General features: G+C 47.1%; 1 protein-coding gene across 3 annotated transcripts; it reads right to left on the bottom strand.

Moving 5' to 3' along the window:
- Positions 1 to 3,217: 3,217 nt before the first annotated feature.
- On the bottom strand, positions 3,218 to 12,947 carry Rbfa (ribosome binding factor A). Of its 3 annotated transcripts, none has more exons than XM_020162180.2 (7): positions 12,690 to 12,945; positions 10,329 to 10,371; positions 9,438 to 9,614; positions 8,656 to 8,768; positions 6,072 to 6,156; positions 4,811 to 4,884; positions 3,218 to 3,837 (listed from the first exon to the last, which is right to left on the bottom strand). In XM_020162180.2, the coding sequence occupies exons 1-7, from the start codon at positions 12,851 to 12,853 to the stop codon at positions 3,441 to 3,443; spliced, it is 1,053 nt and encodes a 350-aa protein (XP_020017769.1). In that variant the 5' UTR covers positions 12,854 to 12,945; the 3' UTR covers positions 3,218 to 3,440. The 3 variants fall into 3 exon arrangements, with proteins under 3 accessions (XP_020017769.1, XP_020017770.1, XP_073925691.1); XM_020162181.2 differs by having other exon boundaries at positions 9,438 to 9,639; positions 12,690 to 12,921; XM_074069590.1 differs by lacking the exons at positions 6,072 to 6,156; positions 8,656 to 8,768 and having other exon boundaries at positions 12,690 to 12,947.
- Between the last annotated feature and the right edge of the window lie 592 nt (positions 12,948 to 13,539).

Genomic DNA, 13,539 nt, shown 5'->3' on the forward strand with positions numbered 1-13,539 from the left:
CCCAGGCTGGTCTGCAACTCAAGATCCTCATGCCTCAGCATCCTGTATGCTGGTTTAAAAATGCTTTTGGGGGGACAGTACTGGGTTTGATCACAGAACTTAGTGCTTGCTAGGCAGCACTTGAGCCATGCCTCCAGCCTTTTTGCTCTGGTTATTTTGAGGTAAGGTCTCACTTTTTGCCTGACCCAACCAGGACAGTGATCCTCCTATTTACACTTTCTGCCATAGCTAGGAGGACAGGCACTTAGCATCATGCCCAGCTAAAAATGGTTAAGATAGGATGTTTGATAGCCTCAAAAAAAAATTAAATCCTAGGAATAAACCTAAGGAGGTGAAGAACCGCTATAATAAAAACTATAAAACAGTGAAGAAGGAAATTGAAGAAGACACCAAGAAGATGAAAAGACCTCCCATGCTCACAGATCAGCAGAATTAATATTGTGAAAATGGCTATATTACCAAAAGCAATCTACAGATTCAATGAGATCCCCATTAAAAATCCAATATTATTTTCACAGAAATAGAAAAATCAATCCCAAAATTCATTTGGAACAAAAGACCCCAAATAGACAAAGCAATCCTGGGCAAAAAGAGCAATGCTGGAGGTATCAAAATACCTGACTTCAAATTACACTACAGGGCCACAGTTAAAAAACCAGCAGGGTCTGGCATGAAAACAGACACAGACCAATGGAATAGAGTACAGGACCCAGAGATGGGGGGAATCTGAAAGAAGAGGGTTGGGGGGTGAATATGGTCAAAGTACTTTATACACATCTATGAGAATAGAATAATGAAACCTGTTAAAAATTATTTTTAAAGGGGAAGGAGATGAAAGTGTAATGAAGGGGATGAATCTGATCAAAGCTCATTGTCTATATGTATGGAAACATCACAATGAAACCCCTTCGTACAACTAATATATACCAAAAAAATGTTTTCAAAAGTGATGTGGTGTTTGTATATCTCCTGAGGTTCCTTCCCCCAGATCTGTCTCTGGGAGTTGTGAGCCCCCAGCCCTCTCACACTCTCCCATCTTACCACAAACTCAGAGACTAGTGTCCCATGAGAGGGAGAGACAGTGACCCAGGAGGCCACAGATTCCACAGTGACATTCTCAAAACCTTCTGATTTCCTGATGGCAAAGGGCAAAGGCCTATCCAGAAAAGGACAGCTTTCAACAACATGGGATCCCATCCTCCAGATTCTTCTCCCAGCCTTCATGGAGCTGAGGCTGCCCAAGACAACCAAACCCACAGGACAGACATCAGGCAAGTCAGCACAGTGCCAGCTATGGGCTCTATACAGCCTTCTGTGGCATATCACTACTGAGTCTTCCAACCTCCCAGGCCAAACAGCTCACGTACACATAGCACACTCAAGCCTCACACACTCATGCATATGTATACAGGGCACTCACACACCAAACACATGACACAGCTGTGCACACATGCACGCACACCATGCACATGTGGGCAGTCACACATATACATCCATATGTCCACACACACCAACACAAAACAGGCACTCATGCATGCACTCCCAGACTCACAAATACAGTGACACTCAAATCATGCATGCACAAGACACACACAAAGCACTCACACTCTTACAGACATGTGTGCAGGTGTCTTGGTGTAGCATTCTACAGCTACATGTAGCACACTACCAGATTCTGCTTGAATATACAACTAGAATTTAGGCAAATGTCAGATTAACAAGACATGGGCCTGCACAGGGCTGACATCATGAATTCAGCCCAACTTGGAAGACATTTTAAACAGGAAAACCACCAACAAAAGGAGCAAATATGTGAAACATGTGGCACTTAGACCACGGAACAGATGCTTATTTACAGTGAGGTGAAACAGGAATGCAGATGGCCACCTGGATCAACCTCAGCTGAGAGCGTGCACTGACTTGGGACCCAAATTGCTCTCTCTGTGGGTCCTTGAATGACAGCTGCTCCACAATAGTGAGCAGCTGAATTAGCAGGCACACAATCTGCAAACAATGCATATATGCTCTATAACCCCTGACGTGAGAGATGTTTATAGCTGCGGACTAGGTAAGGCTGGAGAAGAAGGCATTTGTACTGGGCAGACCCCTATCTACTGGCTATCACTGGTGGCTTCTTCCTGTTACTGGTTGCTGATAGCTGCTGGCTGTTACTGGTAGTTGTCAGTTGTTACTAGTTACTGCTGGTTGTCACTGGTGTCTGTTAGCTGTTCTGCTGGATGTTGGAAGTGCTGGATGTCACTTGCTGGTTACCACTAGTAGTTGTTGGATGTCACTGGTTGTCACTGTGGTACCTTCAGTCATTTGAAGAAATGTGCAGAGAGGGGCCCAGCTCAAATTGTGCTCCTAGCTGAGGTTGAGCAAGGTAGAGCTCTGCATTCTCATTCAGCTCACACCATAAACATCCTTCTTCCCTGTCTAAGCACCACATTTTCCACTTTTTGCACCTTTTGTTGCTGATTTTCTATTTAAAACAAACCAAAAGTAAGTTCCAAGATGGAATCCATTTCCTTTTTTTGTGGACTGGGGTTTTAACTTAGGGCTACATACTTGCAAAGCAGGTGCTCTTACCATTTGAGCAACACCTCCAGTCCATTTTGCTCTGGTTATTTTGAAGATGTGAACTATTTGCCTAGGCTTTCCTTCAGCCATGATCTTCCTGATCTCTGCCTCCCAAGTAGCTAGGGTTACATTCCTGAGTAACCTGGCCAGCTGAGTTTTTTCTTCTGGTAAAGAGTAAAATGATTCACCTCAGAGCTGATAGAAAGAATTCAGCACAACAGAAAGAAGCTGTTCCCTCTAGTGTCCAAGAGTCACACACTCTAGAGGGCAAAAACCAAGCCTATTAACACATGGGTGGATTTTAGAAAAAACACCAGCTGGACAGAGGCACCAAGTAGTCTGTCACTACTTTAGGGACCTTGGTCACAGCCAGGATCACTCAGGAGTCCCCCGAACTCAATGACGCACACTTCCTCTTCAATCAGAAGGTGTAACCAGAGCACAAAGCCGTACTAAAGAGGCCATAATTAGGACCAACACTGAACACCACCTTGGGAAGGTCTGCAAAGGTGGGCCTGTAGACTCTGTCCTCAGTCCTTTGGTAGCTACAGCCCAGGTCTGGCTCTGTGGTGGAGCTGCCTGTACTGGTAACTCTGAGACATGATTTTACTCTCGTCACATTTGTGAGGGTCAGTGATAAGATAACCATTTATATTTTTTATTGCAGAGCGTTAAGAGAAAAACAGTGAGTTTTGGTAGAAAGTGTAAAAGTTTAGATACATGGAAGAACTACTGAAAGTCCAGCAGCAGGGGAATGGGCAACCCACCAAGGTTTCACCTCACCAACTGTCTCTCAAGTACAGACCACGAACCTCACGCAATGTCCAGCAGGTACAGGTGGGCAGTGCTGAGGCCTTGCCCTACCCCTGCCCTGTTCTGCCACAAGGGTCTCGCTGCACCACATCACCTCTGGCCTCTACTCTCCACTCATCCTCTGCTTCCTGGGTTTGACATCCACACCCCAGGGTGCCATCCTCATTGTCTTCCTCCTCCTCCTCACCCGAAAGGAAGCTTCTGGGGGAAGCATCTCGGTCCTGGTGTGGTGGGACCTTTTTTCTCCTTCTTACCCACTGTATCAGCCCAGTAGCCTGCTCCTGCTCCAACAGCCGTGGAACCAGGCTCACTCCCCGGAGCCCCTTCTCCTTCCCCCGTTTGTACTCCATTATTTGTTTGTTGAGTGCCTCATGGTCGATCCCACACAGACTTGAGTTCATAGCAGATCCTGGGGAGTCAGGTGGTAACAGAGCACCAGGGTTCCTGTAGGGAAAAGCAGAGCCTTCACACTGGGCATGAGTCAAACCTCAAACCACAACGCTGTTGCCCAAAATGCCAGCCCAAGGTGCATCCTACATCTCCCACATGTGCACACTCCTATGCATGGGTCTGAGGAAGGCTGGGAGCAGGGATGTAGAAAGGCAATTCAAATGTTAGTTCTCCACCATCAGAACCAGTGGGTAGCACAGCCTTGTGCAGCTGCCGGACAGTCACCAGGTACTGCTGCTGGGTTCACCCCCGACTTTCCTCATGAACATGGTAGTGCACAGAGTCACAGGTGGGTCTGAGCTGTCACTCGGACCACTGGTGCACCAAAAGATGGTTCACTCTTGGAAGAAACACCTGAGTTTCTGACTCTCTGAGGATCTAGAAGGTCTCAGAGCCCTGGGTCAGGCACCCTGACCTATCTCTCCCTCTGGCCCAGACAAGCCAGGCCGGTAGCAGTTCCGGGCCTTTGCTCTGGTATCTGCAGGATGGTTGAACTGCAGACTTTCTGCTGGGCCCTGTGGTTCCCAACAGGCCAGGGATGGATACTGCTCTTCCCTGGGTGTGCCATGCCTACAACAGGGTCCCTCTAAAAACACCCATGAGCTCACTCCCTCAGGCTTGTTTCCTCAGAGATCTACCTGTGCTCCACTGGCCACCTCTGCTCCGGCCCTATTCTTCCTAGAGACAACAACGCTTCCAGCACTGCTGCCTGTCAGCCTCCCCAGCACAGCACCGTCTCCAATCGCAGGGACCACTGCTGATGCTCACAGATGCATCTAACACCACCTGTGTACCTGTGGTCAGGCATTCATAGGCCACTATATGTGGATATGTACTGGGCCTATGGGCAAGTACCAAGGAGGCAATGCAGGCTGGTGGGGACACAGACTATTTGGCCACCATGGAAAACAGAACTTTATGCCTAGGCATTTGCCCCAAGGAATGGAAACATGTCCACAAGCCTCACCTCAAATCATCTCCTGCCAAGTCATCCCTTTCATCTGATGGTCCAAAGTCAGCAACTGCCAGCAACTGATCCATCTGAAAGGCAAGCACATGGTGGGGGCCACACTCAGGCCTCCATCATGGAGTAGCAGTGGCACTGTGCCACAGTCTGAGCTGAAAATTGCAGTTATTTGACACAGCAGGCAGGCTGTTCCCCACACAAGCAGAACCCCAGACCTCAATGGGCTCTGCAAACTATGTGAACACAGCTCTGCTGTTCCAGAGATGTTCTACCAGGCAAGGACCTACACTTCAGACCTCCTAGCACAGCAGCCCACATCAAGCACAGCTTATGGCTTCCCCTATCCAGGATGTTTCTGGAGGGACCTGCAAAGCACCTGGGACTTCCCCTTCCAGGGGTAGCAGGAGCCAGGGGTAGGAGCTCAGTGCGGGTGCTCCACCAGGTACCCAGGGTGGCCCTGTGTCGTGGCCTCAGGCACCAGCATAGGTGAGCCACACTAAGGCCTTGCAGGCACTCCACTTCACTCTTCAGCTTCTCTCTTAGCAGGGGAAATCCCTCACCTCTCAGAGTCACTACTCACAATGTTTTTAGTGCTAGCTATGCAATGAATAACAAAAGACAAACAGGTCAAATAAGGTATTTTCATCTGTGGAGCCAAATCACATCTGGTCCTTCAGTGAGTAATAATTACCTAGATATAATACTGTAAACATTATTTGCTGAATTTTTGGTAAACATTTTTGAGGTGAAACACCCTTTAATAACTACCAGATAACTACTGCCCACTTAAAAAGGTTTTGAACCTTTATAATAAAGCTCCCCCTAAAGTAAGAAAAACACAGTCACAGGGCATATGTCAATTTTTTTTTTTTTTTTGGTGGTGGTGCTGGGATTGGAACTAAGGTCCTCATGCTTGCTACAGCTCAAGCTCTACCACTTCAGCCACTCTGCCAGCCAGAACCTCAATCTTAAGGCCTGTATGGTGTGAGGACACAGACAGACCACAATGAAGAGAGGAAGGTGAGAGGTGGGGCAAGCACAGGAGAGGAACACTGGCCACTCCAAGTTTACAAACTGAGAAACAGCAACTTCACATACTGATCAGTTACAGCATAAACTCTTAATACCAGAAAAGGCCTGGACTGGGGACAGGGAGCGTGAAGGCCTCCCTGATCTTTAAAAGCTGCATCATCTTTTGAGTACTTAAAAATTAATTTAAAGTTACTCATAGAAGTTCATAGTATAAACAGTTCAGCCTTACCTCAGCCAGAACTGCGTGTTTTCTGTCTTGAACAAACACTATTGGTGGCATATTCCTCAGGGTCTGCTGGGACATCAAAAGGTGCCTGAGGAAAAAACATACTTTGCAGGACCATATTTACTGGTCCACACAGGCTACATAAAACTAACTATAAGGCTGGAAGTGAGACTTGCTCGTCCCGTTACTCAAAGGTGAAAATGAGGCAGCTCAGTGTCACACCTGCATGCCCAATGCTCAGGAGGCTAGAACAAGAGGATCACTTGAGTCCAGGAGTTCTAGACTTAGCCTGGGCAACTGTCTTGAGAGGAGAAGGGAGAGGAAGAAAGGGGGAAGGGGAGAGCAGTACAACAGAGAGGGAAAACATCAACCCCAAAACACAACCATACCACAAAAGGATGCAGAACACACCATTCTCTCTCCCTCATTCATTCATTTGCAGTTTTGGGGGGGATTAAACTCAGGACCTCACACTTGCTAGGAAAGCACTCTACCTAATCTACCATGCCCTCAGCCCCTTTGTTCTTTTATTTTGTTTTTGAGAAAGAATCTCACTAACTTTGCCCAGTCTGGCCTCGAACTAGAGCTCCTTCTAACTCTCATCTCCCAAGTAGGGGGGATTATAGGCATGTACCACCACACCTAGCTTTGTTCTTAATTCTGAACAACCTGGTTTGAATGTAAGACACCACCTGTGGCTGTTGGTTACAGGGTTTGGATGCTAAAAACCTGTCCTGCATTCAGTGGACACTCAATGGCACTCCACCTGCACATCCCCACAAGCTAGAGATGAAAGATCTTTGTATAGCTCACAGTCATGTGACACAGACAACCAGGCATTAGGGCACATCCCCTGACCAAACCCTGGATGATCTTTCAAGAGTTGGGAGGAGGACATTCAGTTCAGCCGAATTTTCTGATGACCCAGAATTCAGAAAATACCACTATTTCAAAACTTGTTGAAATCTCTCACTTTCTTGGTTTCATTGAATAGTGAAAGATGAAACTGACCATTCTTTGACAGTTTTAGACAATCTCAGGGGTAACTGCAGATACTGTCTGTCACCCATGCAGAGAGCACAAGATAGCATGGGACTGCTTGAAGTTCTGTCTGGATAAGTGTCCCTCCAAGATGGAGTGAGATACGAAGGGAGGGTCAAGAACAGCAGAGAGGAGTGGAGGTGGGAAGGAGATGTCCAACTCTGAACACTGCTGGGCAGGCTGGACTTGTGTTCTGAGACTGAGAAATCTAAGTAAGTTCTTTATCATCACCCAACTCAGCAACTCAAAATTTTTCGTGTTTTCATGTTAGGATCCTTTACATGTAGACTGGGGAGTGGCTCAAGTGGTAGGAGCACCTGCCTAGCAAGTGTGAGTGAGGCTTCTTTACACTCTTGGAAGTTTTTGAGAATCCCCAAAAGCTTTATCTGTTATTATTTTGGTGGAAATGAGGTTTGAACTTAAGGCTGATATGGACAATTTTGTTGAAAAATAACTACAAATTTTTCTAAAGTACTGAGGACAGTGGCTTTGTTTGCTTTCTGCACATTCCCTGAGGCCTAGCTTGGCAGAAGCCAGCTGGGGTCTCACCACTGCATCTGAATTCTGTTGCTGTTTTGGTTAAAACAGGTAAGAAATTAGGAAAGGAGAACATATTAATAATAGCCCCAGAAATGTGAGGACCTTCTTTGATCCTATGCAAAACCCAACAAATTAAAGACTGCAACCTTAAACCCACCAGTCTCTGGCAGGTGAATGGAACTTCACTGTGTGTGTGCAGGGTGTAAAGTTGCAATTGCACAGGTTTCAGAACCCCACACAGTCTGTCGGGATGCACTGGACTTGTTAAAGTCACAGCTCCCACCAGAAGTGCCTCACATGCTCAAAAGCTACATACTCACAACACTGGATGCTGATTTCTAAAATTCTAATTTTTACTTGGAAGGTGACATTTTACTAATAACAATGTACAGGTAGCTGGTGGAGAGGCTTAAGTGGAAGAGTGCCTGCCTAGCAAGCGTAAAGCCCTGAGTTCAAACCCCAGTACTGCCACCAAAAAAAAAAGACAAAAAAAAAAAACCAAAAAACAGAGTATGGCCACCTGTGTGCCCTGAAGTGGCAGGATCACTTCACGCATCTTTGAGAAAACAACTGCCAAAAACCTGCATCTGAACAGCCACAGGCTGCATTCCTGCGACAGCCAGACCTTGGCAGCAGGCTTTCCACCACAGGATGTTAAAAAGACATGCACTCAAGGGTCAAGGTTTAGTACAATTAATATTTTCTGCTGTTTCATCTACAATACCTTTGGGAGAAAGTGGCATTGTATTTCACAGTGAGAGCCTCAGCACAATGAGAAAGGCAAAATACCCTACTAGTAGAAAAATAGTTTTAACCTCAAGGCCCTTGAAAGGATTTTTGGATCCCTACAAAACTTTGAGAAAAGCTCAGTAGAATGGAAATTCTACTCTGAAATTCAAGAAAGTGCTTCCACAATTTTCCTTAAAATCCAAAATCTTTCATGGGAAAATGTAAAAGTCCACCTTCAAGTGAAACAGCAGGCAACTTAAGGTACGAGCAGTATCACCTCATGTGTGCAGCACTCCTCTGCAGCACGGCCTCTGTGTGCTCATTCTGGGGTGCAGAGAAACTGGTCTTCCAGTATACGCGGCAGGCTGAGAAGTCTGAAGTGAGAGAAACCTGAGACCCACCCAACCACAAGACACTCTTTAGTGTACAGCACTGTCCCCACAGACAGCGCTCTGGAGGTGAAAACTATAGCTGTGTTCTCCCACCCAGGATGCCATTCCTGTGAGGACCAGCAGAGGCCACCACCTCCTGCTGCTGAGCAGTCAGGGCAGGAAGGCCACAGGAACAAAACCGGCTTTCCCTCCTCTCCTTGTCCTGAAAACCACCAGGTCAGCAAGCAACCCTGACCCAGGGCACTCGCTTCAAAGCCATTTTCTGAGATGTTCATCTGAAATGACAACTGCCCCCTATTCTCCCTCTGCCTCAACTCTCTCTGGGAGGGTTCCACCCTCCTTGATCTTAATGCCGGAATACAGGCAGCATGTCCACACCTCCAGGCATCCCCACATTTCTTCCAACATTCTATCTCATCAAACTGGCTCAGTGTCTGACAATCTGCCAGGTGCCATGTGCTCACAGCCCCCACCTGGGTGGAGAGAAACTGGCTGCCTCTACAACATGGCACAGGTGCCCTCTGTGACCTCCAGGACTTAAATGATCAGATTTGTTTATGACTCAGACTCAGCACCACCTCTGACCCAAACCAAGACTGTTGGAATGAGGAGGTCAGACAAGACTGCTGGAGGCCTCCCAGGTCTGCCCCTTGGCCCTGCACTCTACCTTGGAGAGCTCCACATTCAGGTCATAGACCTCCTGGCTCACTTCAGGGGTGCACAGCAAATCTGTCAGCGCTTTGTAGAGAAGGCCATTCAGGGCCCTCAGGCGCACATGGTCTTCCTTCTTGGCCTTCTTTGAGGTACTCTTCATGAGAAATTCCAGCTTGGATGGCTTCTGAGTCTCCAAAAGAAGAACACACCAAGGGCTAGGAGAACACAACTGTCACCAACTTCACTTACACACAGAGACTGTGGAAGGGCTCAGCTGACAACTAGGCAGACAGAAATATCATCCTTGGCCCCTTCTGTCTAATCACAGGCCCAGATCTTTTCAGATTTTATACAGCACTACTCCAAGATTCAAAGTACTGCCAATTTTGGCTATTTCTTTCAAACAGATGTTTGTTTGTAATCACATACCATAAAATTCAGCCTGGAAACTGTATTTTTCTGAGCTGGTGATCCAACCCAGGGCCTTGTGCACACTCTACCACTCAAGCTACATCCCCAGTCCTTCAAGCGGTTAAAGTATTTAATTGAGTACATTTCTAGTATATACAATATACTTGTTTTTCCTAACTGGAATCACATACCATATAAATGTTTCCAGCATATATACTAAAAACTAAGCATATTAGAATTTGATAAAAGAACATTTCTAGGCTGGGGCAGTGTTAAACCACCTGCCTAGCAAGCACAAGGCCTGAGTTCAAATCCTAGTACTGCCAATATAGTACTATATTACTATAGTAATATAGCATATGTAGTAAAAAAAATTCGACAATGTAATCTTTTTCTTTGGAAGGGTGGAAATTCCTGCTGTAGTGACATTTAGCCCACCCACACAGACACCCCCCTCCAAGTAGAAATTCCATAGCTGTAGCTGAATACTTACCAAGTGAGACCCCAGAGAAGGACCTTCATACCAAAACTTCTTTCTATGAGGAAAAAACAAAAATTATATGGGATACCGACAGCAAATTTTGAAGAAAGAGTTATGACCTTGAGAGGCTGGGACACCCCAACCCTATGGAGTTACCTGGATGTGAAGGCAAGTTAATGGGGACCTAAGAAATCAATGTTTAGTGAACAATAACATGGCTGAGGGGATGGGACAGAGGTTTTAATTCAACCTTGTAATTTTGACTTAAGTCTATCTGTAGTCTCAAGGGTAAAGAAAGAGGAACTGTAAATAAATCACCAAGCAACATGAAAGCACTACATCAAGTTGACTGAGTGATCCAGAGGGCAGAGCCTAACTTCTCAATGTTGGAGAGAGGAGTTGCAAGTGAGCAAGATGAAGCTAAATAGTCCATGTTGTGCACTCAAGGTGGAGTGATTACATAAAAAATGTTTATATTAAAGTGAATATACTGAGCACACCTGGCACTCAGATACAGTTTCCAATAATACCTTCCAATAACCAGGGCTCCTTGGAGGAATGGCTGATTCCATGGCTGAGCAGGGAATATGTAAGATGAACCTGGAGCATTTTATAGGGCCAGAAAGTAAGGAGGTGTTAAACCACATGGGTACACTCACAGCAAGACCCCGTATGATGGGGTATGTCAAAGAGACAATTGCTGAGAGGGTTCCTAGTGGCCAAAGATGGAACATTTTGAGTAAAATAAGTAACAGTGGATTATAATCCATGAGTTCACACTGATGATGAATTAACAACATGCAGAACTCCAGATAATTTGTGAGCATAACTCTCCACTCTTTAGGCAGGGGCTGCACACAGAGATTTCCTCCCAATGAAGACAGTACAGAAAGCAGGAAAGAGTCACTGCACAGATACCTGACATGCTCCAGCACAATGATAATCATGTTGGCTAGATATACTCTTGATATGAGGGGGTGAAAAAGCACTTTACCTCTTCTGGCTTCCTCCCCAAATTATCATGAGAAAACAGACAAATTCCAAAGGACACCTACGAAATACCCAACCAGTATTCCTCAAAATTGTGACAGCTGCCAAAAACAGAAAGGGAAAGTGAGAAACTGTCAGTCTAGAGAAGCCCAAGAACACAGTGTGGTCCTGGATGGGTTCCTACACAAGGAAGGACTCTGGGAAAGGCGGATGGATAAGGTATGGGCTCAATTAACAGTAACTGTAACACACGTGCACTACTAACTTAAGGGTATACAAGAGAACCCAAGGTCAATACAGTGGAACTCCTTATTATCTTTGCAATTTTTTCTGTTTTGGGTGGGTCTGGGGTTTGAACATGAAGTTTCAACTTGCAAAGCAACATTCTACCACATGAGCCACACCTCCCTGTCTTTGCAATTTTTCTATAAATCTGAAAGCACCCTTAAAATAGCTCATTAAAACAAAAAAATACATACTTAACTTGCTTAGTGGAACCTAAAATGGTGTGAAAATCAAAATATCTTACCATACTTTTATCATTAAAAAACTAATTATCAGGTCAGGTACGAGTGGCTCATGCCTGTAGCCCTAGCTACTTGGGAGGCTGAGATCAGGAGGATGGAGGCTCAAGGCCAGCCCAGACAAATAGTTATGAGAACCCATCTCCAAAATAACCAGAGAAAAGTGGACTAGAGGTGTGGCTCAAGAGGTAGAGCACCTGCTTTGCAAGTGGGAAGCCCTGGGTACAAATCCCAGTCCCACCAAAAAAAAAAAAAAAAAAAAATCCCACATAATTATAACAAACGTTATCCATCAAATTAAGGCCACATAAAGAGCACTAATATGGAAAGGAAATTCTATCTTTCTTCTTTCCCTTTATTGGAGGAAACTATTCTCCTGACAAAGACGTTGTCAAGAGTCAAAATGAATATATTTATCCCTTTGTTGCTTTTTTCTTTTAACCCAACACACACGCCTGGTGTAATGTGAGGTTTCAGAAGACTTAAAATTGTATAAAAGGAACAGAAAAGAGATGGATAGAAACACGAAACTGTTAAAGGTTAAGGGTGGAACCGCTGGTGATTCGTCAATCATCTAACAAGAACGCAGCATCACGCCTACACCTGTCCCTGCGCAGACAATTGCCCTCTTCCCTATGGACATCCGACTTCTGGGGACACTGCCCTGACCTCTATGATGGACACCAAACCCTGAGGACATTGCCCTGCCCGCTATGGACACCCGACCCCCGCGGACACCGTCCCCCGTGGACAAAAGCCCCCGCGGACACCGTCCGTCCCCTCGAGCACACCTGTCCTCGCACGACACCTCCCTGTCCGCTCGTGGACACCTGTGCCCGCGAACACCGCCAACGCATACCTGGTTTTCGAGGCAAATTTCTTGAGCAAGTTCTTGCTGCCACAGGAGACGGCAGAACCGTGCAGGCCTCGCGCGCGTCCAGGAAGGAGTGCGGCATCGCAGATGCGCCGCAAGGCCCGCAGCCCGGCGCTGGAGCACCACAGGCCGCCGGCCGCAGCGTACATGCCGCGGAGTGAACAGCATACAACAGCCACAACGCACCACGCACGCCGATGGGACGTATGGACGAGGCGACGACTGTGCGTGTGGGCGGGGCGACTGTGCGTGTGGGCGGGGCGACTGTGCGTGTGGGCGGGGCGACGGCTTGCGTGTGGGCGGGACGACGGCTGTGCGTGTGGGCGGGGCGACGGCTTGCGTGTGGGCGGGGCGACGGCTTGCGTGTGGGCGGGGCGACGGCTGTGCGTGTGGGTGGGGCGACGGCTGTACTGTGGGCCGGGCAAAGACGGGACTCGAGGGCGAGGCGGTGTGAGCAGGCTGGTGGGCGGGGCGCGGGCGTTTGGGCGCGGATTGGTCCGGAGGGACGGTGAGGGCGGGGCGAGCGCGGTGCGGCCCCGCCCCTGCCGCTCTCAGCTGCTGCTCTAAGCCTTGGGGTCTGGAAAAGCAGAACCCGGGATGCGAAGTGGGGGAACTTGGCTTTGCTAAGAGCTCGAGTGCTGGGGTGTGGCTCAGGTTGTAGAGCACCTACCTAGCAAGAATGAGCCCCTGAGTTCAAACCCCAGACCACCAATAAAAAAGAAGAGGAACGCTATAGACGACGAAGAGCTTTTCAAGGTTTTCAACGTGAAGAAATGTACATGTCTGAGGACAGATTCAAGCATCATATAACGGTAGGCAGTTTTAAAATAGGTCG

Source organism: Castor canadensis, chromosome 4, assembly GCF_047511655.1.
Source record: "Castor canadensis chromosome 4, mCasCan1.hap1v2, whole genome shotgun sequence".
Taxonomy (NCBI): Eukaryota; Metazoa; Chordata; class Mammalia; order Rodentia; family Castoridae; genus Castor; species Castor canadensis.

What these genes read in the sequence shown, in the direction of transcription:
- Rbfa (XM_020162180.2), bottom strand. Translation starts at nt 12,853, where the DNA reads ATGTACGCTGCGGCCGGCGGCCTGTGGTGCTCCAGCGCCGGGCTGCGG. An exon ending in TGAATGTGGAGCTCTCCAAG is followed by an intron (nt 8,769 to 9,437) that starts GTAGAGTGCAGG and finishes GGTGGGTCTCAG; the next exon opens with GTTTCTCTCACTTCAGACTT. An exon ending in AACACGCAGTTCTGGCTGAG is followed by an intron (nt 4,885 to 6,071) that starts GTAAGGCTGAAC and finishes CTTGCCTTTCAG; the next exon opens with ATGGATCAGTTGCTGGCAGT.